At 45.2% G+C, this 27,311-nt stretch overlaps 1 protein-coding gene across 1 annotated transcript in view; it reads left to right on the top strand.

Moving 5' to 3' along the window:
- The first annotated feature begins 6,769 nt into the window (after positions 1–6,769).
- Positions 6,770–27,311, top strand: part of inpp5f (inositol polyphosphate-5-phosphatase F) — a 145,239-nt gene continuing 124,697 nt past the window's right edge. The window contains exon 1 of the mRNA XM_055646835.1: positions 6,770–6,996. Coding sequence (XP_055502810.1) covers positions 6,900–6,996 — 97 coding nt within the window. The 5' untranslated portion in view covers positions 6,770–6,899. The remainder of the gene's footprint in view (positions 6,997–27,311) is intronic.

Genomic DNA, 27,311 nt, shown 5'->3' with positions numbered 1-27,311 from the left:
CGTTGGTCTTCGATACGGACATCGTCCATCGCTGGACTGTGTTCCAGCGCGACTTCGAACACTACATTGCAATCGCTCATCCTGATGCCACTCCTGCTGTACAGGCTCACCTGTTGCTCAACCTCGCTGGTCCGGCAGCCATGGATCAATATGCTTCGTTTGATTTCGCCGCCGGTGAGGACCGTCACGACCCGGTATGTCTCATGGCTAAGTTCACTGCCCTCTGTGATATCCCTACCAATAACATTATCGAACGCTTTAAATTCTTCCAGAGGCGGCAGCTTCCCGGCGAGCATATCGACGCTTATATTGCAGCTTTGCGTCACTTGGCTCGGCGCTGCCGCCTTGAAACAATCTCCACGGAAGAATTAATCAGGGACGTCCTGGTCCATGGTCTCCTGAACGCTAAGCTGCGTGAGGAGCTCCTTGTGAAGCACGATCTGACACTACGGGATGCAATGTATGCCGCCCGTATGGCCTCTGCCATTGGCTCCGTGTCCCACCCGGCGTCCCAGGACATTAACTTTACCGGTGCAGCTGGCCGCCAGCAGTCCGCTGGACCTCAGCGACGCAACCCCGCTGCCCTGCCTGCTAAGGTCACAACCACAACTACCACACGCCGCTGCCCTAACTGCCATTTCACATCGCATCCATTCAACGTTTGCCCCGCGCAGGGTAAGACTTGTCTTTCCTGTGGCAAACTCAACCATTTTTCTGCAGCTTGTCGTTCCCGTGGGAAGCCAGTCCCAGCTCCAAGGAGGAATCTAAACAACCTCGCAGATCTAAACAACCTCGCAGACCCTGATAGCGCGCTGGTTTCCCAGTACGAGCCGGAGGAGCTCCCAGACGCTGATACGGGCTCCTCCCATGGCGATCCAACAGTGTTTTCGCTTTTGGGTGCACCTGCTCCGATAACAGATCCCTCCGTGCATGTTACTGTGAACGGCCATTCGTTTTCAGCCAAGGTCGATACTGGTGCCTTCGCCAATGTTATGTCAATAAGCCTTTTCAAGCAGATCAGATCTGGTGAGAAAGTTCTTCCTGGTGACACCCGCCTCCATGCCTCTGGGGGTGGCGTTCTGGTTCCTGTAGGAAAGGCAACGCTTATCTGTACAGTTCTTGAGACCTCTCGGCCCCTCACTATCCACCTGCTGGACTCTGACAACGTCACCCTGCTGGGCGCCCGTGCGTGTCAGGACCTTGGTTTGGTTTCCTTCCACCACGGAATTCACCTGGCGCAGGCCCCCATGGACCCCTGCACGAATACCCCGACCGCTTTGATGACATTTTGGGCAAATTGCCCTGTGACTATAAGATTGTTGTCGACCCGAACGTCGACCCGGTGATTCGGCCGGCCCACCGCGTCTCCTTTGCGATGAAGGGCCGCGTGGAATCTACTCTGCGCGATATGGTGACCATGGGCATCCTCAAGGAGGTGAGCGCTCCCACCAGGTGGGTCTCCACCATGGTCGTTGCCGCCAAGAAGGACAAGAGCGAGATCCGGATCTGCATTAACCCAAAGGACCTCAACCTTGCCATCAAGCGCCCGCACTACCCCATGCGGACGGTGGAGGACGTTGCTGCACAGGTCGGCCCTGCCACTGTTTTCTCTATCCTAGACGCCAAGAGCTCCTTCTGGCAGATCCCTCTGGATGAACGCTCCTCATTTCTCACTACCTTCAGCACTCCCTTTGGCAGGTTCCGTTTCCTCCGTATGCCGTTCGGGTATCAACTCGGCTAGTGAGGTTTTCCAGCGCACCATGGAACAGCTGTTTGCTGGGTTACCATGCACTATCATCGTGGATGACATCCTGGTGTACGGAAGGGACGTCGCTGAGCACGACCTGCACCTCCGCAAAGTCTTCGACAGGTCTCGTGAGATCAATCTCAAGCTCAACCCGAAGAAATGTCGATTCCGGGTTCCGGAAGTCACTTACGTTGGCCATGTCTTCACGGCAGGGGGTCTGAAGCCCGACCCCCATAAAACTTCGGCGGTCACCGAGATGCCCGCCCCTACCGACATCCCTGGCCTGCAGCGCTTCCTGGGCATGGTCAATTACCTGGGTAAGTTCATACCCGACCTCAGCGAACTGAGTGCTCCCCTGAGGGAGCCAATCAAAAAGGACTCCGCATGGGTCTGGCTCCCACATCACCAGTCGGCATTCGTGGCTCTGAAGTCGAAGCTCGCCCACACACCGACTCTAAAATTCTTCGATCTGCACAGACCCATTGTCCTCACTTGCGATGCCTCTAAGTTCGGTCTCGGTGCCGCTTGTCTGCAGCTTTATAACGGCCTGCAGCTACCTGTCTCCTACGCTTCTCGCACCATGACCCCTGCCGAGCAACGCTATGCCCAGATCGAGAAAGAACTACTTGCCGTGGTGTTCGCTTGCTCCAAGTTCAAGGACTACATCCTGGGCAACTCTTTCACCATCGAGACTGACCACCAGCCGCTGGTCACTATTTTGAATACGCCTATCCATGTTGCTTCTTCCTGGTTGCAGCGGATGATGCTGCAACTCCAGCGTTTCACGTTCCAGATTGTGTACCGAAAGGGCAAAGATATGTTTGTAGCCGACACCTTGTCCCGTGCTCCGCTGCCTTCCGTTGCCTGCCACCCTTACGAATGGTCTGACCTCATGGTACTGAACGTTAACATTGTTCCTTCACAGCAGATGCAGTCCCTGGTGAAACACACCGCTGATGATCCTGCCCTGCAACAACTTGCGGATGTTATCCGCCGTGGTTGGCCTGACCGACGCTCTGCCCTGCCTGCTGGTGCGGTGCCCTACTTCCTGATTCGGGATGAATTGGTGCTGCACGCCGGCGTGGTGGTGAAGGGTCACAAGGTCGTGGTGCCGGCCGCCCTGCGGGATCACTATTTCCAATCTGCACACAACGGCCACCCCGGGGTGGAAGCTACTTTGTCCCGGGCCCAGAGCCAATTCTACTGGCCAGGTATGGCTCAAGACATCCGTAACAGAGTCTCCGCTTGCGTTGCCTGTAACAGCCTTCATCCTCATCAGCAGCGCCAGCCTCTCCTGCAGCAGCCGGCTCCCGAGCTCCCATGGATGTCCGTTGCCACGGACCTGTTCGAGTGGCGCGGAAAGCACTTCCTGGTCCTGGTGGACTCATATTCCAGCTGGTTCGAAGTGGATCAGCTGCCCTCCATCACATCTGCCGCCGTCATCGGGAAGCTTCGCCGCCACTTTCCCACCTTCGGCTCCCCGGTGACCCTCCGATCGGACAACGGCAGCCAATTTTCCAGCGCTGAGTTCCGTGCCTTCGCTGCCCGTTGGAACTTTCACCACATCACCAGCAGCCCCGAGTATCCTCAGAGCAACGGACTTGCTGAACGGGCCGTCCGCAGTGCCAAGGAGCTGCTGGAACAATGCCGCCTTTCCCGTTCCGACTTCTACCTTGCCCTGCTCAACCTCCGCAATATTTCCCGCGACCCTGCGCTCGGTTCCCCTGCCCAGCGCCTCATGTCCCGCATCACAAGACCACCTCTCCCTGTCTCACAACAGTCCCTCAAACCCTCGGTCCAGGACCCTGCCACTGTCACGGAGCGCATCGTCGAAAAGAAAGCCATCCAGAAGCGCTCCTTTGACAAGTCCGCCCGGCCACTTCCACGGCTGTTCCCGGGACAGGTGGTTCGTATGCAGTCCCTCTCCGGCCACTACCGGCTGGCCGTTGTGGTTGGCAACGCCGGCTCTCCGCGGTCCTACCTCGTCGATTACGAGGGGGCCATCTACCGTCGTTCCCGCCAACACCTATTGCTCGTTAACGAACCTACTCCGCCTCCCGCGGACCCGTTCCATCCTCCCATCCCCAGCAGCCCGCCCGTCACCCCGCCAGCCCCAGCCACTCCTCGCATGCCGCGCAAGCTCCCCTCCCAACTCTCTGTCCCCCGCTCACCACAGCCTCGTTCCCCTGCCTCGCCTGCCAAACCCGTCTCCCCGGGCGGTTCTCCTCCTCCTCCTATCCTTTCACCGCCCGGCTTTCCAACCGATACCCTTGCTGCGGTCCCTTCTGCACCCGCGGTGGAAGGGGAGTGCGGTTTGCGCACCCGCTCTGGCCGGCTGGTCAAGCCGCCTGTCCGTTACGGGGAGTTCGCGTAGCTTTTAACTGTTCCCGGTGCGGTTCACGATTGTAGCGTATGAGCCGTGGTCGCTCTGTGTATTGCCCTGTACTGTCATGCTTTTATTTCTAAGAGGAAGGATGTAGATCAGTGCATGTTCCTTTAACCATAGTGACCTCCCCACCACTAACCACTCCCCATTATCTCCAGTATAATTGCAGTGTCCCCACCTCTAGCTCGCTCTCTAGCTCCAGTGATGACCACGGACAGCTATTGCATAGTGTATAACAGTAACTTTAATAAACAGTTATAGTAAAAGACTCTGTGTGGAATAAAGTCTTTTTACAGTAATTCAGTGAGTCAGGCTGTACCTGTGCAGGAAATGGATAGGTGACGTTTGCTGGCAGACCCATTGTTTCTACCTGCTCCTGCCCACCGAACAAGTCTCTAAATACCTCAATCTTATCTTGTCCCCCCTTGTGTGGACAAGGGAGGACAAGGACTAGAGTGTGGACTTTGAACATGGTGCCAAAACATGGCGCCTCCTGAATGCAGCTCAGTAGATTATTCCTGTATACTTGCTATAGTATACTCTATATAGTATACTATGGTGATACTCTACTGATCTGTTTGAAAGGAAAATAATTTCACTGTGTTTACAATCAGCAGGTGACAATAAAACGCACTATTGACTATTGAGTCTCTCCCAATCTACATCCGAGCCAGAAACGTTGCTTATCCTTTCCCTTCACAGATGCTGCCTGACCCACTGAGTACTTTTAGCACCTTGTGTTTGCTCAAGGTTCTTAGTGTCTTCTACTTAACTGATTACTTATTTTCTAATCTTTATCATGCCCCCACCTCTGCTGTATAGAGCTCCTTTGTCTCATGTTGCTGCGTTCTGATAGAAACATAGTCAAATGTCTGAAATTTGATACCAAGCTGTAAAAGAAAATATTAAGTGTGTAGGAAGGAACTGCAGGTGCTGGTTTACACCGAAGATAGACACAAATTGCTGGAGTAACTCAGCGGGACAGGTAGCATCTCTGGAGAAAAGGAATAGGTGACATTTTGAGTCGAGACCCTTCTTCTGATTGAGAGTTAGGGAAGAGTGAACCGAGAGATATGCAATGGTAGTGGTACATAGAATAGTACATAGCTCTTGAATAAATGAAAATGTGAAACAAATGTTTCAAACATTTTGTTAAGGGCCTGTCTCACTTACACAATTTTTTAGGCGACTACAGGCGACTAGGCTGCCACCATACGGTCGCTGGGGTGTCGCCTGTATGGTCGTGAGTAGTCTCCTCAGTCGCCCAAAGAGATGTAGCGTTTTTCTGGTCTCCGCTGGATTTTGAAATGTTCAAAACCTTTTTGTGACAGTCGGCGACTTGTCGTAGCTTGCCATCTCCTGACGTAGGTGCTATTGTAGGTTGTCGCCAGGTTGTCGTCAGGCGAAGTCAATTAGCGACTTTGGAAAAACACGTGATCAGGTAAAAAATAAAGTGCGTGGACTTCCTGAATTTTTTTAAGGCAGCCTCATCTTTTTGCTGGTGCTCAGTCATCAGGTTTTCATACTGACCCAACATGCGTCTCTTCTGGAACAAGATCTTCATCCACAGAGACCTCTTCTTGGGCTTATTCTTCACAATTCTTCTTGTCCTTCTGTCTTGCAGATTTCAATGCAAGAGGGCTGCTGCAAACAGCAGGGCTTCTTGTTCTTGTAATAAGAACAATGCCCTCTGATGTTACTCCTGGTAGTCATGATGCAGAATGATTCGAAACCGCACCCTACAACCTGTTTTATAGGGAAACTGGGTGATTCCAGTGTTTTAGAGGCCAAAATGACGTCACATGTCTTCAGTTGCCCTCAGTTGTCGCCGACAGGGTCGTAGCTTGTGGACGTAGGTTATCGTAGGTGTCGCCGTAGGTTGTCGTAAGTGGACGTCCTAAGTCGCGACGATTGGGTCGCAGGTTTCGGTAGCCTGGTGTTGCTTGACGTCGACTAGGTGGTAGGTTGTTGTAGCTTGTCGTAGACATTGTCGTAGGGGGGGTCCAGTCGCCTGTTTTTCGGCGACCTGCCACAACTATGACAGTCGCCGGCTATCGCCAGTAAATCACCTAAGTGGGACAGGCCCTTGACATTTTCTTTTGGTTTTATATACAAATCCCCTTTTGTGATCTTTGGGAAGCATCTCTGGAGAGAAGAATTGGCTGACGTTTTGGGTCGAGCCCCTTCTTCAGACCTTTACCTTTAATTTGGCCAACAGAAAAATCCTTCCGTGGCAGGAGGTAGGACGGGTTGTCACCCCTTTAAGGGGCGGGAGGGGCGGTGACGCCGGAGGGGGCGGGGCGTGGCGGGCAGGGGAGGTGATGCGAGAAAGGCCGGGCGCTGAGGCGTAGGGGGCGGGGCAGGACGGGCGGTGACGCCGGAGGGGGCGGGGCGGCGCAGGACGGGCGGTGACGTGAGGGGCCGGACGCTGAGGTGGGCGGGGCGGTGACGCAAGAGGGGGGGCCGGGCGGGCGGTGACGTGAGAGGGCCGGGCGCTGAGGTGGGCGGGGCGGTGACGCAAGAGGGGGCGGGGCGGGCGGTGACGTGAGGGGCCGGGCGCTGAGGTGGGCGGGGCGGTGACGCCGAGAGGGCGGGACAGGGCGTGGCAGTGACGCGGGAGGCGGGGTCACGTGGGCCGTGGCTGCAGGAAGCCAGCGAGTGAGGGAGGGGAGGCGAGGCGAGGCAGCGCCGGCGGAACAGGGCGCTGCTGCTACTCCTGCTCCTCACTCTCTCCGTCCCAACATGTGTCACCGCCGCTGATCGGACATGGAGCTCTTCCAAGCCAAGGACCACTACATCTTGCAGAGCGGCGAGAAGGCGCTCTGGTGCAGCCGAAAGGATGGCTCGTTACAAGTTCGCCCCGGTGAGATTGCACGCTCCTTCCTTGCACCCCATTCTCACCTTCCTTTCTTTGTCTCCTCTCACCTTCCTTTTGCTTCTCATCCTTTCTTTGTCTCTCACCTTCCTTCTTTGCATATCACCTTCCATTCTTCTTTGCATCTAACCTTCCTTTCCATCTCACCTTCCTTCCTTTCTTTGTCTCTCGCCTTCCTTTCTTTGCCTCTTCTCACCTTCCTTTCTTTGCCTCTGCTCACCTTCCTTTCTTTGCTTCTTTTCACCCTTCTTTGCCCCTCACCTTCCTCTCTTTGCCTCGCCTTCCTCTCTTTGCCTCGCCTTCCTCTCTTTGCCTCACCTTCCCTTCTTTGCATCTTACCTTTCCTTCTTTGCATCTTGCCTTCTTTCTTTGCCTCTCACCTTAATTTCTTTGCCTCTCACCATCCTTTCTTCGTTACCTACCCTCTCATCTACCTTTCTGTTGCTACACTGTCTGCATATGGTGTGCTCCCTTTCCGTTGAGTGTTCTGTCTATTTCTCCATCTGTTCAGGCTGCGTGAGATGTTAATGTGTGGTATAGGCATCTTGTTGACATTTATTTGCCAGTTTTCATTTTTTGCTGTATTGCTCTTATTGGTGTCTATTTTCTTAACGATATGATATTGTGAGTATGAACCCGTGTTACTGGCGAAACAGTGAGAGGGGAAATCACTTGCTGTTCATCCTTTTCCTGTGAGTTTGTTTGAACAAATGCAGTTCATGTTCTGGATAAAATAATTAGACCCCTCCCCCCCAGAGTACCCATTGTTTGCCTGCTTCAGCCTGTCTGCTTCATACCCTTTGAATGGAGGGAAGTTTTTAAATAATACAGCATTCTTGAAACTTGATATTTCTTTACATTTTGGATATCTGAAGGGCACTGGTGATACACTGGATATTCCAAATGCACTGGTAATCTATCAATCATTTACTATGCTTGAGATAATTACATGTAGTCCAAACTCACCTGAGCCCTTTCCTTAGTATTGTTTAATAGATCGAAGCTGCTGTTCTTGTGATAGAGATGTGATTATGTTTACGTAACTAGTTCTCAGTTTTACATGCTGATAGGATCAGCAGCAGATATTTTTCAGTTTGTTGTTCATGAAACTTGGGGTTGTGAAAGCAACAATTTCAGATCGCTTCAATGTGGATGATAGAAAATGTGAACAGTACAATAACATGATTCGTGCTTAGTTGGCTAGCTGATTGCTCAAATAAAAAGAATGTTTGGTTCCTTTTAAGGCATATAATACATTGAACTTGAAGCTGATTAAAGCTGATTTTTAGGTATGAAAATGTTTGGAATGCAGCATGGGAGATGTTTTTTTTTAATCCCACAGTGAGCGCTAGGATCTTGGCAAAGGATTGATTCTTGGCTTGGCTGTTGGAAATAACTAGAATTGAACATTTGTTTTCACGTGTTAACATTGTTTCCTTAGCTGCGTACGGTATTTAAAAAAGTTGTTGTTGCTTGAAGTTAACTCAAAGAAAATTAGAACATTTTTAGACTGACAATTTTATATGCTGATGCTTCTTAATATTAAAAAAACTTGGTAGTACTGTGTTCTGCAAAGAAACGATTGCTAATGTAACTCCTGATTCAAATGATGATTCCTCCACAGACAGCACTGCACTAAACACTGAAGACAAAACTTTTGCAGGGATTTGCAGTGAGGTTAAATGGGTGCTGAACTCTTGGGAAGTGAGCGTGGGATCAGGTCGTTCCCATGCCTCCCCAAGGCATTGGAAGTGGTGAACGTCACAGTCCGAATCTGCTGTAACTTTAGAACTTTTTCCAAAGTGTTTATCTAGAGTGCAGAGCTCAGAGCTGTTGCTGTGAGATTGTTCGGCTTTGTCGATTGCTTGATGATGGACACAGATGTAGCCCCTTTTCGTAGCTGCAACTTGCCAGGTTTGAATTGCATGTCATTGAATCAGGATTGATTAGTTAGATCCATGCAGAAAATTGACCGTTAGATCCATGCAGTTCTATATATTGTGTAAGAAGCAATAGCAAATGCTGGTTTAAACCGAAGATAGACACAAAGCTGAAGTAACTCTGCAGGACAGGCAGCATCTCTGGAGAGGAATGGGTGACATTTCGGGTCAAGACCCTTCGTCTGAAGATGGGTCTCGACCTGAAACATCACCCATTCTTTCTCTCCAGAGATGCTGCCTGTCCCGCTGAGTTACTCCTTTTTGTGTCTATCTTCCATTCTATACATCTATTTAAAAGGGTAATGTTGCCAGTCTAAATGCCTTTTATATAGTAATTGTATCTGATTTCACCTCCTCTGGAAGTGCATTCCAGATACCAACCATGTTGGTGGGGGAAATGAACAACACAAATATTTCCCACTCAATCCCCTTAATCCTCTCACTTTAACTGTGCCCTCTTGTTTATGATGTCCCAATCATGGGGAAAGGATTCTAATGATCCACCTCCTAATTTGGTATGCCTCCTATCAGACCTCCCCATGGCTTCTCTTTCCAGAGAAAACAAACCCAGCCTCTCCAATCACTCCCTGTAACATTTTCTCCATCCTGCCATCTGGGAAGAGGTACAGGAGCTGCAAAACCAGCAGGATGCTCCTCAGCTTCTTCCCACAGGCTATAAGACTGCTAAACGGACTTTGCCCCCTGCCAAAGTATCGCGCACCAGCCACCAACCTGGACACACTGCAGCAGAGCCACTGTTGTGCCGCTGCTGATCGGAACGCCTGTTGAATGTTTAGTGGAGTGTTAAATTTGTTCATGATACATGTATTTTTATTTCTATTTATTTCTAATGCACACTGAATGGACACTGGTTGAGCAACGTTTTTTTGTTTCCTCTGGGTATGTGAATACTCAGGAAATGACAATAAAGATATACAATACAATACAAGTCCTCCATTCCAGACAACATCCTGGGGAATCTCCTCTGCTTTCTCTCTAATGCACCCTCGTCCTTCCTCAGTGGCCTAATCGATGTTTTGTAAAATTGCTACATAACATCACAACTTTGTATTCTCTGCCCCAACCTGTGAAGGCAAGCATGCCTCCTTTGCCACATTACTGACTAGAGTTGTCACTTTTGGGGAACAATGGTATAGAACTTCAAGGTCCCTATGTTTGTCAACATTCCTTGGTGTCCTCCCATGTGCTGTATATGTCCTACCCTGTGTGCCTTTCAAAATGTATCACTTCACACTTGTTGGGATTAAATCCCATCTGCCAATGCATCTAATTGTCCATCTGATCTATATCCTGTTGCAGCCTTGGACATTCTGCCCCTTTATGTGCAACACTACCAATCATCATATCCATAGACCTAATGAATCGAAAGATAAAGTGGCAACATGGTAGAGTGAGGGTTTTGCTAAACCCGGAGGTTTCCTATTGTTATGATGTACCTTGCTGCTGCTCCCATGGACACCCAGCTTTGAGCTGCTGCTTCTTTTTTAAAGTCTGTCCCATCTTCGTTGATGGTGGTTGCAATTCAACACAATGGATAATGTGGAAAATCAATGAAATGCAGATGCTGGAAGTCTACAATAAAAGCAGAAAATGAGAGAAATAGTCAGTCAGCCTGCATCTGTGGCAAGAGAAACAAATATGGATTTCCCCTCTGAGGGAAGAGAAATGCATTACCTCTGTTTCTCTTTCAACTGATGTAGACAGACCACCTGAGTATTTCCAGATCCTGGTGATAACTCACGCAGGTCACAGGGAGCACGTACACAGACAGCACCCGTAGTCGGGATCGAACCGGGGTCTCCAGCGCTGTGAGGCAGCAACTCTGCCGCTATGCCACAGTGCTGTTCCTGATTTGTCCTGTGATGAAAAATTAAAGATGGTGTTTAGCAAAATGGAGGAGATCACACTGAGGCACACTAGGTTCTGAAAGGAGATGATATAGTTGTTGCGTTGAGGTTGTTTCTTCAGAAGAAAATAGATGAGGGACATGGCAAAGCGGGGTCACGTGGCTATTAAAAATGCATTATTATAAGCTTTATTTTGTAGTAATCAGAGCTGTCTGACAGTACTGCTTCTTGGCAATCTGTTCTCAATCAATAGTTATCGAATCTTTGTCACAAAGGCATGGTTTCCAAACCCATTGTTAATTTGTATTCCATTTCAGGACATAGTCCGTCAAGTGCCATTGAGATTGCCTTTGTGCTTTGAAGTCTTTGTCTTTGGAAGGCTAAGCTGATGTTCAATAAGAATACAAATATAACTTCTGTTGGGGATCAGCAAACAGTTGGCAGTGCACCCTCATTGCTGAAGTGGGCGGTCTGAGAATTTAGTTTAGAGATACAGCGCTGAAACAGGCCCTTCGGTCCACCGGGTCCGCGCCGACCAGCGATCCCTGCATATTAACACTATCCTACACACACTAGGGCCAATTTTTACATACTGTACATCCTTGGCGTGTGGGAGGAAACCGAAGATCTCGGAGAAAACACACGCTGGTCACGGGGAGAACATACAAACTCCGTGCAGACAGCCTGGTAGTCGGGATCGAACCCGGATCTCCGGCGCTACATTGGCTGTAAGGCAGCAACTCTACCATTGTGCCGCCTTTAGTTTAGTTTTGTGTTTTGCATTTGAGTGCAGTCAATTTTAAGATGAAGTGATAGATTTAGTAATTGTTTGCTGGGAAGGACTGCTGGAAAATTGTTTTGCCTTTATAATATTAAAGATCATTTTTTAAACATGGTGATCCGAGCAGGCTGTGATCTGTAGGTCCTGTTGAACTGAAGGCATCCATTTAGACTTGTAATGTTATACCAAATTAGTTCAGTTTTTAAGAACATGACAGATCTGAAATAAATTATTTTTTTCAAAAGGTGAGACTGCTGGACCAAAATGGGAAGGATCACTGAAGTGAATTTCTGTTGAAGACCTGGGGAAATATCCAGTTCGTTACCCCTCCCCCTTTTGTTCTAAGGTTAAATGGCAGCTGTAAGTTACCCCTGATATAAGTGGATGACAGGTGACTCAGGAGTTGGGCAGTGGTTAGAGAAGAGGGTGCATGGAAATATGTGAATGATTAGGAATGACAATGGTATAGACTTGATGGACTGAATGTCTTGTCTGTTGAAAGAAAATGAGATGGAAAATAGGTTTGGCAAGAGTAGTGGTGGAAATTTAGGCTGCAAAAGATTATCTTTTAGAGATTGTATTCTTTGAACAATTAAATACATTAATGAATTAAACAAAAGCCAATCAATATCAACTTTCAACCGTCACCATGAAAGTTAATTCTCTTCACTACCAATCCACACAGGCATATAATTTATCTGTATTGTTTGAAATGCTTTACAAGTGGCCTTGGGTGATTGAGCATCCAATCTGAAATGCGTGTTGACATATGGATTCTGCTCCGGACACCACATGTTGCATGCTCATCATGCAGTGCGACTGATGTCCTGAATGTAGTGCGAGCTGAAGCTTAACATTCTTAGCTGGATAATGAGTTCAAGGAATTGAGTTTATCTGATGAACTGTTTTTTTTAAACTAGAGAAATAAGTGCAGAAGAACTGTCTTGCGTAATTTAGGTCGGTTGCATTTATTAAAAGCAACAAAACTGCTATTGCACATAAATAATAACAATGCTTTTATTAATTTGCCAACTTGCGATGGATGCAAGATCATCCTGAGTGCACAACTAGAGACGGGTTTTTAGGATTGAAGGAGTGTTGGTGATGCAGTCAGGTGGGTGAAGCATCGACGCCCTGTCTGACCCGTGACAAGATTACATGTGGCCATTATGTGGGGAGCTATCCGTACAATTCAACATTTACTTCTCGCTTAACATTTCCCAAATAGACATTGTTCGGATACTCTTTCCTGGACCTAACCTTGTGCTAATTGCCACCCATATTTCTTGCATTACACCAATGACTAAAATAATACTTTGTAGACTGCGGAGGCGCCTAATGATATTAAATAAGCTGAATAACAACAAGGAAAAAGGTGTCCAATCTTTCCTATTTGTGTCGGCACTGGATAGTACCGTACACCTTATAGCAAGGTCATCCACTGTAATTTCAACTCTGACACGAGGAACTGCTAATGCTGGTTTACAAAAAAGACAGCTCTGGAGTAATTCAGCAGGTCAGGCAGCATCTCTGCAGAACATGAATAACTGACATTTTGGGACACCTGAAATGTTGCCTACCAATATTTTCCAGATATGCAGCCTGACCAGCTGAGTTACTCCAGCACTTTAACAGTTTTATTTCAAGTGCACCTCAGTTATTTTCCTCCATGGATGCTACCAGATCTACTGTGTTTTTCCACCATATTCTGGCTTCTAATCCCAAAGTTCCAAGGTAGCTTATTTTCCCTCTCATCTGCTCTCACAGATCAGCTATACTTAAGCATTCATCTTGCATGGCATCCACTACATTTATGTCACATGGAGAACATTGGTTTGCACCCTATCAATGACATTCCCCCTTCTCGCCATCCTTCCCCTCACTGCAACCAAAACTTTGCAAACTTTTTTTTAAATGCTGCTTGTCCTGCTGGTTGGCTGCTCCACTTCATGGCTTTATTTTAAATCATGGCTATGAACTGTGCAGATCAAAATTCCCCATTAGTTAATGATTTGTGCCCAATGAACCAGGAAGTTCCATATTGTGGTTCTGGTGCATGATGGGTTAAGTTTTGGTTGCAGCGTTGTGTTTTCTCTTGCTAGGTAGGAATATGGGAAGCTGCATGATGTTGGGCTTTCCCTCCAGATTGAGCAGGGTCTGTGGTTCTGAGGTGGCTGATAATGGAACTGGGGGAACTGGAGGTTCTTCCCCAAGATGGAGCAAGGGATGGGGTGGTTGAGTAGATGAATTCCTGCTGTTTATGCCTGTCCACATGTTTCTCGATACCATTCTGAATGCTGCTTTTCCACTCGGAGCAGTGATGGACTCAGAATTCGGTGGGATGTTGCATTTCTTCAAATAGGCTTTGGGTGCATCTTTAGTCCCACATTTATCTTCACACTTTGCTTAGTGAATCCAGACCAGCAGAGGAGCAGATCTCTTGATAGAATGGATCATAATGGAGCAGGTGAATAGGTGATCCGCTGTCTGCAATTGCCGGTGGAGAATGTGCAGTGGGGGCGAGGTTGCTGCCAGTTGCCACGTTCTGTGGATCTTTAGGGCAGTGGAATGGAGAAAGAAAACATTTATTTGCAGAATTCTTGGGGGAAAATGCAAAGGAGTGAGATTTGTAAACCAGCAAAGTAAAGGCTTCAAGATTAAAACAATTTTTTGATGCAGTTAGTGTACTAGGTGATAACAGAGACTTTGATAGTCTATTTGAGCCTAATATTTGATTGTCTTTGAACCGTAAGTTGGGCAGCCATAGTACTATGAGAGCTAGTGCTGAGCTATGTACATTCATGTACATGAATGGAGTTGTGAACTGTCCTCTTAATTGAGACTGAATTTAAACCCAAAATCAAAAGTGATTTCACATTTTGGCTAAGCTTTTTTCTTGGTGTAAAAGATATCAAGATCCACCCATTGCTTCTGAGATCTTTGGCCTGGTGTAAATAAATGCATTTTGAATGGGGCAGAGAATGGAATAGTTGTTGTATTAGGACAGTAATTTGGCCTGATCTACCAAGACCACGAGTTTACCATGACCATTTCCTAATTCAGTCATAATTCACCTTCATGAATGTCACCTTGTCACATTTTCAAGTTTACCATGATTCTTAAAACGCATCATATTTGTAATGAGAGTCCAAGCCTGTCCAGGCACGAAAAATGCATGATTGCTGAAGGAGAGAATAACGGCAAGATGGATGAAAATTAGAAGTCCAGCAATTGATTGTCATGGACAATAAGCGTGAAGCATGGAGTATCCCTGGTTATGTGCATCACTGATGGCTTTGATGCTGAGACTTGGAGCATTTCTCGGCTACAATTCATTGTTTGAATATTGGTGAGGCTAATGATTGGTGCTGTTACTTGTATGTCAACATTGTGGCTGTGACAGACGCGCGCTAAACACGTGTTCTACAGTTGCTGTCTTGGCCATCCTGCCTTCCAAAATATTTGGCCTCGGTAAATGTGTCTTGCCAGCGAAACAGATTGAGTGCTGCAAAGTTACTGAGCTTCACCAGCCATTAACTAAACCTGCCACTGATCATATGTGATCTGTGTTAATTATTGCCAAATGGCCACTCTGCAATCGTCTCAACCCTTTCGGTTTTAATTTTAGCTTAGAAAATATATAAATGAAAAGATATTGTGCCAGGTTGCTCCCCTGAATTTGTTCGCTTGCTGAACTTTCTTTTTATTATCTAATTTGGCTTGAAATCATCTGCCCCAATTTACACATCGATGTTTGAATAGATTAATTCGGCTCAAAGGGCCGAATGGCCTACTCCTACACCTATTTTCTATGTTTCTATTAATTGAGGAGATCTAAATTGCAGGTCTTGTTGGCATGGATCCGAGGTCCTTCCGACATGATCACCTCTTATTTCGGTGATCAGTGGTTGAAAGTACAATTCTGCTTAAAATGAGAAGGACGTCCAAATTATTGTTATGTTCATTAAAAATGCAATCTAAATATATGACGTGGTTAGACATAATGTAGTCAGTTGTGGGAACGACTCATTCATAACCATGTGAAACCTTATGCTCTGCAGCCCCACCCAACAATGAAAAGGCTTGCTTGGCCTACATTCCAATCTCACCTTATTACGTAGGCCCTCAAGTCGTGGCAACATCCTCAAATCTTCATGCACTAGTTCAGTGGTTAATTGGCGAATCCCAATTGGGAACAGACACTGTGTATAGGCAATGATAGACTGGTTTCCTTGTACTGTAAAACACCAATAATCTGACACATCTGAGATTTTGCTGCCAGACTAGCAGGTATTTTAATCTATGGACTATCTGTTACCTGGCAACTGAACCATCCTCTCATCCCCTAGACTGCAGTCCTGACCTCTCTACCTCTTTAGAGAGCTTTGAACCATCTTTAGTGTAGGAAGGAACTGCAGATGCTGGTTTAAACCGAAGAAGAGCACAAAAAGCTGGAGTAACTCAGCGGGTCAGACAGCATCTCTGGAGAAAAGGAATAGGTGAAGGATCTTGAACCAGAGATGTTACAATATCTTTATTCGGACTTTATTGGACCTCAATGTTAAATCTTGCACTAAATGTTATACCCATTATCCTTTATCTGTGCAGTGTGAACAGTTTAATTGTATGTATGTATGTATGTCTTTGAATTGTATGTAAACAAATGCTTTACACTGAACCTCAGTACGTGACTATAATAAACCAAACTTCTCCAATCTTTGCCCTAACATATTTAACATTCACTTTTGAAGGTAGGATATAATATTACAATGTTCATGTGAGTCTGGTATTTAAAAAGAGAATGGGAAGCAGAACCAGATGAAGCAGATGTCAAACCATCTGGATTTCTGCACAATCAGACACATTATTATTGGAGTATACACAGTGTTTAACAGCATCTGCAGTTCCTTCTTAAACATTATTATTGGAGTTGTGCTTTGTGCAGGAAAATGAATGGAGTGGAAGGGAGAGGTACATGAACTGAGGATGGATGATAGTGTTATTCTGTCATGAAAGTTCAATTTTGCTCCCACTTGGGTAGAGGCTAAGTTTCAAATGTATTTACCTGAGACCATTTTGTTGTGGAATCATGACTTGGTGTTGGAACATCTCAAGATATTTGGCTTTCTGGTAAGAGTGACTGCAGCCTTGCATGCAGAAAATAAAGGCTTAGAGAAGACCGACATGCCTTTTCTAAATAAAGATTTTCACCATTTGGGTGAACTAAAAACGGGACTCGAGGAAGAGCCTGACTACTTTCAAACTGGACCATGGTGCATGAATAGCTGCTTGAACCTCAAACCAGTTTACAAGAACTTGTGTAAATTTATATGTGTAAAGGTTCTAGTTGGGCAGCATCAATGTGTATGAAGAAACAGGGTTTGTATTGCAGGTCAATGACTTTCCATCAGACCCAAGTCCGATGTGTAGCCTAAACGCAAGTAATAAAACGCAAAGGTATGATTCAATTTAAAGCGAGTCGGGTGCACATTTTTATTTCCCTCTTAAAATGTACTACTTTTTGAGTTGGCCGTAAGTTTAGTTTAAAGATGCAGCATAGAAACAGGCCCATGGACCCACTGCGTCCCCCCTGACCATCCACCACCCTTTCAAGCTGATTCTATGTTATACCACTTTCGCATCTACTCCCTACATACTGGGGGCAATTATCCAATAAACCTACGTGTCTTTGGGGTGTTGGAAGAAGCCGGAGGAAACGGACAGAAGCCGAGATCAAGATTGGATTTGTGGTGCTTTGAAACGGCAGGTCCACCACTGTGTCGACCACTTGTTTAGACATTGTTAAATATTCTCCAGCAACAGCAGTTGACAGATCCTAGTGCCCCACCCTCGCATGTCTCTGATCTGATCTTACACTTACTTGCCTGTCCCTGTTCTTGTGTGTATAAACACCCTTGATAGTGGGTACTTCGGTTCTTAGTTGCCTTTGTTGATTTTCACATATCAATTTAAAAACCTTGCAAAAATCTTTTTGATTGGCAGGTTAAGAATGATTTAAAACTAGAAAATAATACAGGAATTTTATTGCGTTAAAATTAATTAACAAATCTGACGTAAACCAATTTCAATTCCCGTTGTCTTGGTCTAGATTAACTTAATGGAGGAAAATAACAATTTTTCACTGCCTGAATACTGAAAGGTCATGTTGCCCTTGAATATATTTAGTATAATTTGACATTTGCTGCCTGCTTATTGGAAGAAACAAAACTTGATCAATCTAGTATTGTAGTGAACTCTGGGGAGTTAGAAAGCCATGTCGTATTTAAATGTTTTTCGTGGCTACTCTGTTGACATGGATATGAAATACAATTTATTTTGTCTTATTATTCTGCTAATTCACATCGTGGAATCGTAAAATATAAACTTCTAAAATTAAAGGTGGTACATCAGAGAATTACTGGCTATGGTTAAAATTATGATCAAACTGAAAACAAACTACAAAGTATTATTTAAAACAGAAAGGAAATTGGAGGATAGTGCTTCTGTCATCTGACATGAATTTTTTTATTGAATTAAAGTTGATTAATCGATATGACTTTGGCAATTGCAGTTACAATTGCATTGGTCTGGATTGACTTAATGGAAGAAAATCATCTTGAGTAGTTACAGCCCAAACGTCTGAACATAGAATTCTCCAATCTTATACAAGTCTTCCCATCACCCCATGTAATCCCCTCTCTTCCCTCTACCCCAACTATGCACACACTTCCCCACTATCCTGCCCCCCTTACACCTTTATTCCTTTCTCTGGCTTTGCATTTCACTCCCCTTGTTATCTTGTAGCCCTTTCGTCTCCTTTTCATCTCTGGCCTTTCCCCTCCCATTTGCCACGACCCCCCCCTCACTTGTGTAGGAAATATCTGCAGATGCTGGTTTAAACCAAAGATAGGCACACATGCTGGAATAACTCAGGGGGACAGGCATATCATCTTTGGAGAGAAGGAATGGGTGATGTTTCGGGTCGAGACGTTCTTCAGACTGATGTCAGGGGAGAGGGAAATACATAGATAAGGAAGTGTAAGATGTGAAAATAGAACAAAGGGAATGGAGATCAAGGAAAATGTAAAATAGATCATTGTTAGCTGGGAGAAGATATAACAAAGCAAACAGATAAAATGTAGTTGGAGACAGTAAGATTGGTCGGAGAACTGGGAAGGGGAGGGATGGAGAGAGAGAGAGGGAAAGCAAGGGTTATCGAAGTTGGAGATGTCCATGTTCATACTGCTGGGGTGTAAGCTGCCCAAGGAAAATATGAAGTGCTGTTCCTCCAATTTGTGCTGGGCCTCACTCTGACAATGGAGGAGGCCCAGGACAGAAAGGTCAGTGTGGGAATGGGAGGGGCATTAAAGTGTATAGCAACCGGGAGATCAGATAGGTTTAGATGGACTGAGCGGAGGTATTCAGCGAGATGATTGCCGAGCCTGCACTTGGTCTCGCCTATGTATAGGTGTCCACATCTGGAACAGTGGATACATTAGATGAGGTTGGAGGAGGTGCAAGTGAACCTCTGCCTCACCTGAAAAGACTATCTGGGTCCTTGGACGGAGTCGAGGGGAGAGCAGTAGTTTGTTGTTGTGTGTGTGTGTGTGTACACCTTTAAGAACAGTGTAGACACAAAGTTAGAGTAACTCAGCGGGACAGGCAGCATCTCTGGAGAGAAGGAATGGGTGACATTTTGGGTCGAGACCCTTCAGACTAGTCGGGGAAAAGGAGACAATTATGTAGAGAGATAATGAACAATGAATGAAATGTTTAAAAAAAAGTAATGATGATAAAAGAAAGGCCATTGTTCGCAGTTGGGTGAAAACAAAAAGCTGGTGCAACTTGGGTAGGGGAGGGATGGAGAAAGAGAATGCCATGGTTACTTGAAGTTGGAGAAATCAAAATTCATACCACTGGGGTAAGCTGCCCAAGAAAAATGTGATGTTCCTCCAATTTGTGTTTGGCATCACTCTGACAATGGAGGAAACCTAGGACAGAAAGGTCAGTGTGGGAATGGGATGGGGAATTAAAGTGTTTAGCAACCGGGAGATCGGGTAGGTTCAGGCGGACTGAGCGAAACGATTGTCCAGTCTACATTTGGACTCGCCGATGCACAAGAACAGTGTGTTCAACTGGTGTGACCTTGTGATACATCGTTCCCGCTACTGCTGTTGGGTGAGTGCCTCCAATATAGGTGCAGGTCCTCCCTGAGTCACAGAAACCCCTGTATATTACAAACAAATAAGCTTTCTGGAGACCTGTGGGATGGGTTTGCTGGTTGGTACAGGGCTGCTGGCATCTTCATTCAGATGGGATGGGGGCAATCCGAATCCCTTCTCTCTCTTTCCTCCCTTTTCCTTCTCACCTTGGAGCCAGACTTGCTCACTGATTCACTAAGCAAGTGAGGCCGGTTGTTGGCAACATTCCTTGCACCCCTCGCTCTCCTGTCACAGCTGTGTCTGTGATCCACTCCCACACACTGTTTATCTTCTTCTCGACTTGTGAACAGTTGGGCTTGCAAACTGTCCTCGGGAAGGGAACCCTGTGTTAACAACCCTGTGTTAACAACCCTGTCGTGGCAGCTGCACCTTTGTTACTTGTCTTGGTGAACATTAACTCTGAAAACCCACTTAGAACACAACCCAAAACGAAACTGACCTCTACAAAGACATGCAGGTTGATGGATTGGCCAAGGTAATTGTCCCTAGTCTGTAGGTGAATGGGTGAGTCTAGGATGGATGATGGGAATAGGGGAAAATAAAAGGTTATGTAGAATTAGTGTAAATAGGTGTTTGATGATCTGCATACTATAGTAGGCTGAAATGCCTGCATCTTAATTATTATGTCTTTAACATCTGGTGAAGTCTTTTGGAAACTGCTTTTAAACACTCTTTGCTGGCATAGTTTTTTAATTAGCCTGGATAAAATGTCTGCCATATTTGTTGCAGACCAACTGCTCCTCAAACATACCAAAGGTACAGAGAAAGTTGTAACTTCTGATACTGAGCAGACCTGATTACTTTATTTAGGTGTTATTTTTCTCCCATTAACGTAGAGAATGCAGAATGCCCTGGGTTTTTTTTTAGTTTTGTCACTCAAATTTGATACGGTTGGAATTAATTATCAGGATGCCCTCTCTTCCTCCCCCCCGACTCTTTGGGCGACTGAGGAGACTACTCACGACCATACAGGCGACACCCCGGTGACCATGTGCCGACAGTCTAGAAAATTGCCTAAGTGGGACAGGCCCATTAATGTGCAAAGGAAAGTGACACCTTCCTCTCACTTGCCACTAGACGTATGATATACTTGCCTTCATCGGTCATGGCATTGAGTACCTGAGTTGGGAAGCTATGTTACAGCTTTATAATACTTTGGCTTGGTGCCATATGGAGTATTATGTGCAGTTCTGTTTGCCCCATTACAAGAAGGATGTGGCAGCTTTGGAGAGGGTTCAGAAGAGGTGTACCAGAATCCTGCTTGAATTAGACGACATTAGCTGCAAGGAGAGATGGGACAAATATGAATTGTTTTCACTTGAACGTTGATGGTTGAGGTGACCTTATAGAAGTACAATATATAAAATGATATGAGGCATGGGGTAGATGGTTAGAACTACTTTCCCAGGGTGGAAATATCAAATACTCGAGGACATAGCTTTGAGGCAAGAAGGTCAAAGTTTAAAGGAGACATGCAGGGCAATGGCCCAAATTGCCCACGCTGCCCAACACTAGGTGCACCTGCCTGTGTTTGGCCCATATCCCTCTAAACCTGCCCTCTCCATGTAACTGTCCGAATAATTCTTAAACACTGTGATCGTACCTGATAGTGGTGAGTGCCTGGAATATGCAGCCGGGGGTGGAAGCAAATGCGAAAATGGTATTTATGTGGCTTTTAAATAAGCACATGGATATGCAGGAGTATGGATCACATGCAGGTGGAAGAGATTAGTTTAACTTGGCATTATATACCAAAGGGCATGTTTCTGTTCTATCTTTAGACTTTAGAGGCCAGAGTGGGAACAGGCCGCCCGAGTCTACACCGATCAGCGATCACCCCACACGCTAGCATCATCCTACATACAGAAGCCGATTAACTTACACTAGGGATAATTTTAATTAACCTACCAACCTGTATGTATTTGGAGTGTAGGAGAAAACTGGAGCACCTGGAGAAAACCCACGCGATCACAGGGAGAACGTACATACTCCTTACGGACAGCACCCGTAGTCGGGATCGAACTCTGGTGTCTGGCACTGTAAGGCAGCAACTCTGCCACTGTGCTGCCACGATCCTAGGGCCATGATCCATTTCTATCCTAGAGACACAGACCATTCTGCAAGATTCACACCACAAACCTGGTGTGTTTTCTTCCCTTCACTGTGTAACGGAGTGATTTGTAGCCACTGGCACATCTTGGTTTTTGTGGCAAGCCTTTCCAGAAGGGCGGGCCCATGACTAACTTTTGTGGTTTCAATTGTTTTAAGATCCTGTTGCTTTTTGGCAGCTCTTAATGTTTGGAGTAGCCACCCTTTTCAATACCAATCTTTATCTTTGTAATACAACAACTGGACTCTCATTTGGCACAGCAGGAATTGCCAATTTAGGATCATGTTTCTTGTACTGCTTTGTCATTTAATTCATTTTGCTCTGCTCAAAGGCTTTGCAGATTTACACTTTCCTTTTGTTTCCAGTTTGCCCCACTTTCCTATCTGTTTAGGAAATTATGCAGTTCACTTGATCTATGTATGTTACTAATATTTTGCACTTGGCAGAATCAGTACACTATAAATCAGAAGGGAGCAGAACCCGAACACAAAGTTAGATCTTGAATCATCTGTGTTTTCCTTTTAGTAAAATATTTCTCACTGCTTTACATTCTTCTGCACCGCAGACACGTCAGCAGTGCCTTTTCTTGTTTAACTGGGAAATAAAAAGATTTTTTTTCTCCTTTAGTAAACGTTATTTTGGCTTAGCCGTAAAACGTTATTTTTACCTCAAGTTCTGAGGAAATTCAGCAGTTAAAAGGGGAAGAAAATGTGTTGAGGTAACTGACTAAATCTATGAAGAACAAAATGAATGAGGGCATAATCAAAATTTATTGCATCAGCTTGCATGTGGTCTAAAAAAAAAATATTTTGCATGTGAAAATGAGGTTGAGCACCCATTTTATTTTTTAGACAGCATTTTGTTTTATTCCAACCACCCTCTAGTACCTTCATCCCCTTTTAACTTTGACCTGCAGTAATCTGAAGGAAATTCGAATATTTCCATTGGAAATAAATAAATGTACCCATGTTACCAACGTCCACTATTCATTTGAATTGAAATGTCACACAGCTTGATGAAGGCAGTGGAGCCTATGTTAATAATTTAACATGGCTTTCATTTCACTGTAATTCAGCAGCATGTGGTGCCCTTCATTTAATGCATGTGGAATAATGGACACCAAAGAGTGAATGATAGGGCTGGAACCTAATCCAGGGTTTTGGTTGACTGTGCTTTGTCACACTTTGCAAGTTCATTTGAACCTTGAGATTAGATTTAACATCAAATGTATTCCTTGGAGTATCTGTGCTAACCTTGGTGAACTAGGACCCTGACTGTGGTGAGTGTACAATTTTAACCGAAGCAACCATGGGTTTTGTTGTAATGACAAGGAACTGCTGATGCTGATTTATATTGATACCAAAGATAAGACACAAAGTGCTGGAGTAACTCAGCAGGTCAGGCAGCATCTCCGGAGAACATGAATAGGTGATCTTTTGTGTTGGGGCTCTTCAGACCTTTTCTGGTTGAATATTAAATACAGGAGGGTTTTTCATCCGTCAAGTTTGTGCTGGCTCTTGGAGCAATCCCATTCTGCAACTTATTTCCTGGTGTGTTGTTCTCTTTGATGCCCAATAAGTCCCCACTTGTTCTCCTACTTTCCACCCCTATGTCCATACATGGGGAGCACCACAAAACCCATCAATGTCCAAATGAGTGCATGCCTTATAGTGGCCTCTAGTTCCATATTGACCTCTTGGCACCACAAAACAGAAGCTAAATATGTCATCAGTTTTTCCAAGGAACTGCCTAAAAAGAGACGTACTTCAGAGGTGCGATATGCACTTGAAGAAAGGTGAAGGAAGATGCTGTGAGTCTTGAGCCGAATGGTTTTGTTGTGTAACTAGTTGGATACAATGAACTGCAGATGCTGTTTTACAAAAAAAGTGCTGGATATCTCAGCGGGTCGGGCAGCATCTCTGGCGAGGGGGGGGGCATGACCTGAAATGTCACTCATCCATGTTCTCCAGAGATGCTGCCTTACCCGCCAAGTTACTCCAGCACTTTGGGGGGGGTTTTTCCGCTTGCTTGTGATATTTGTTTGGGTGTAGAGGGGGAAGAGTGAGGAAAGTACTTGTTGTTTATTATTGATGGTGATGGTGCTTAAATGTGTCTGGAGCAGAGCAGATCGTTGATACTGTGGTGTGGGAAATGGAACACCTTGGAAGCAAACAAGTTCATAAGTCATAGGAACAGAGATTTGTCCCATCAAGTCTGCTCCTCCATTCAATCGTATCTGATCTATCGTTCCCTCTCAACCCCATTATCCTGCCTTCCGCCCCCCCCCCCCCCCCATCTCTCCACAACCTTGCCAATCAAGAATCTGTCAATATCCCCCTTAAAAACGAATTATTTGACCTCCTTGACTGTCTTTGGCAATGAATTACACCCTCCGACTAAATAAATCTCCTTCTATTCGTTCGTCCTTTTATTTTAAATTGAGACTGACTTTATTTGGAAAGGGATATTCTACATTGGATAACCAATAAAAAGTATGGCTTTTTATTTGCAAGGGCAACTGTAGTAATTTGAACTGCTTCATGTTGAAAGAGGAAGGAAACAGTAATATCTGAGGGGAAATTAGTGTTTTTTACGGACACTTCTAATTTTCACTTTCTCTTTTACTTGGACTGCAGACTCCATTGTGTATTTTGGAACAGGTCGTGAAGGAAATGGGGAAGGTGCGAAAGAAGACAATAAAATTAAGTAGTCTCTTAAGAAATATTGCTTGGTTCCAGATTGGAAGGGATTTTCAGATTTAAAACTAAATAAACACCATGCAGACTTTTCCCCACAAGGAAGCTGTAGCTGGTGTGCCATTTTTCTGAAAAGCACTTATCTGATGCTAAAATCCAGCTTAAATCTAGTTTAAATTTCGAGATGCCTAGCAAGCTGTATTCTTTCTTTCCTTTTGTTTTTGTTGTTTAACAAGAAGAAAAAGGAAATGACAGATACAAAGTGCATCCTGTGCTAATTGGGTCAGCTGGGAGGATACAGACTTGCAAGGAAATGTACAAAGTCTGCCTTCTTTCTGGAGCTTGTCATATTTCTGTCCAGTAATTTGGCTGAGTTAAGTTCATTATATAGTCCTTACTCATTTCGATCACCTGCAATTCCAGTAATAGTCATGCACAAATAAAAGTGGGTAGTGACATAAGTTCATTGGAATTAGCAAACACTTTCATTTGTTGTACTTGTGTAACCCGATTTTATTAAAGCCATTACTGACTTGATGTGGATAAAATCATTTTGTGCTCAGTTCATGGTGTATCTGAATGTTAATCCATGTCCCTGGTATAGGGTCCCCAGGTTATGAATGACTAGTTTTGTGGAATTCTGACTACAAATTCTCCCATATTTTATTCTTAATAATATTTCATATTCATCACTAGATACAGTATAAAGTTCACTAGATTAATTATGGGAAGGGTTAATGTGATTAGTTGGCAAAATGAAAGGATTATAGCACGTGAATGCAGAGTGATGCAATACTGGGTTGCTTTTTGGGGGGCAATATGATGTGTTTCTGAATGTGGAGAAATAAGCTCATAAATAGGCCAGGAATCCTTGTGCAACCTAGGCACTGCCTGTATATGGAGATGCAAAAGACTGCTGATGCTGGAATGTGGAGCAAGAACAATCTGCAGGGGGAGCTCTGTGGGCCTGCCAGTATCCGTGAAGGGAAATGAACAGTCGTCGCTTCAGGTCGAGACCCTTCATCTGCGCTGAAAGAATAGATGGGACATGATCACTCTCTCTTACTTGAAAGGACTATCTTGTCCATTGGTGCTGTCAACAGACTGACACACCACTCATTGGAACTGCAGGCTATAGTTTCTGGTATCTGTGATAAAGCGGTGTAAGTGAGGACCCAGCATTCTGGAGTCGTAACACCTGCGAGATGGAACGGCTCAGAAGGTGACTTCTGATAGAAGGGATGGGGAAGGTCTTGGAATACAATTCATGATCAAGAAATCTGAATTTCCAGCAAGTTGTTGGGAATGAGTTAGTCCACTAATGCCAGTTGGCTTATGAAAAAGGCAAAGTAATTCTGCAGTAGTTGCAGGCGGATATTTGTTTTGAATGATGTATCCCTCCCTGATCAAAGCTTTGCTGTGTTTGGGCATTTTTTAAAGTGCCATAGTTTGTCGTGTGTAATAAAATAGGATTTCATTAAAATGCTTTTAGTACATTTAGCAATTTGCCTCACCGTACCTTGGTCATCATTAAATGTTGACGGAACAACTTGCTCGTTGCAATTATTTTAAGTTGTGCTGCTTTCTGACGTTTAAATTAACTGGGGTATGGATTTAAAACAAAATAATTTTGTTTGCTCGGTAACTTTATTGTGAGTGTTGATAGAGCGGTTTTGGGCAATCAATACTGTAATTCCCTCTAACTGTGAACCAGTATCTGTTCATCCCTATGTAATTTGATCCTTGATTCCCTCATCAGCAGACCACAATACAGATTGACAAAATGTCCTCCATAATCATCAACAAGGGGTACTTCATGGCTGTGTGGTCAGTTCTCTGCTCTACTCAGTCTATCCTATGACTGTGTGGCCAGATGTGCCTCCAACGCCATTAAATCTTCCCAATGCCACCACCTTTGTTGGACGAGTATCGGGTAACAATGAGTCGATGTGCAGGAGGGAATTAAAATTCCGAATGGTGCTAGAGCAACAATCTTTCTTTCAACATTGGCAAGACCAAGGAGCTGATTTTTGCCTTCAGTGGGAATGCTGAGGTTTCATTAATCTATCTTCAATGAAGAGTGAGCAGCTTCAAATTCTTGGGCGTGTATATCCCAGAAGTTCTGTCCTGGGCCCAGCATATTGATGCAATGAGAAACAAAGTTCATCAATGCCTCTACTTAGAAGATTAATGATTTAAATATATCACCGAATACTCTATTGATCTTCTGCAGGTGTACGGTGGAGAGCAAGCAGGGGTGCATCATGGTCCAGTTCGACAACCTGAAAACCCAGGAACAAAGGTCCATCAAAGGTGCTGCCTCCAAAAGACAACAATATCATCAAAGACCCACACCATGCTGGCCAAGCTCTCTTCTAGCCACCACCATCTGGAAGAATGGAATTGAATACTTTATAGTCACAAGTGGCAAGGCACAGTGAAATTCTTTGCTTGCATGTATGCAAATAGTCGCCACTTATAGCGCCCCCTCACGGTAGGTCGCCCCCCCCCCCCCCCCCCCTTGAAAGTGGAAGAGAATGAAAACAGTGAAAACAGTGACTGCCATGGTCATGAACAACTTGTTACCAGCAATCATCAGACTCTTGAACGTTATAGGACACTAACCTCCGCGACTATGATCTCTGTGATTGCACTGTGGACTTTTATTTTGCATTGCTATAGTTAC

This window comes from Leucoraja erinacea, chromosome 15 (genome assembly GCF_028641065.1).
Source record: "Leucoraja erinacea ecotype New England chromosome 15, Leri_hhj_1, whole genome shotgun sequence".
NCBI lineage: Eukaryota > Metazoa > Chordata > Chondrichthyes > Rajiformes > Rajidae > Leucoraja > Leucoraja erinaceus.
This window is presented reverse-complemented; position numbering and strand designations above follow the sequence as displayed.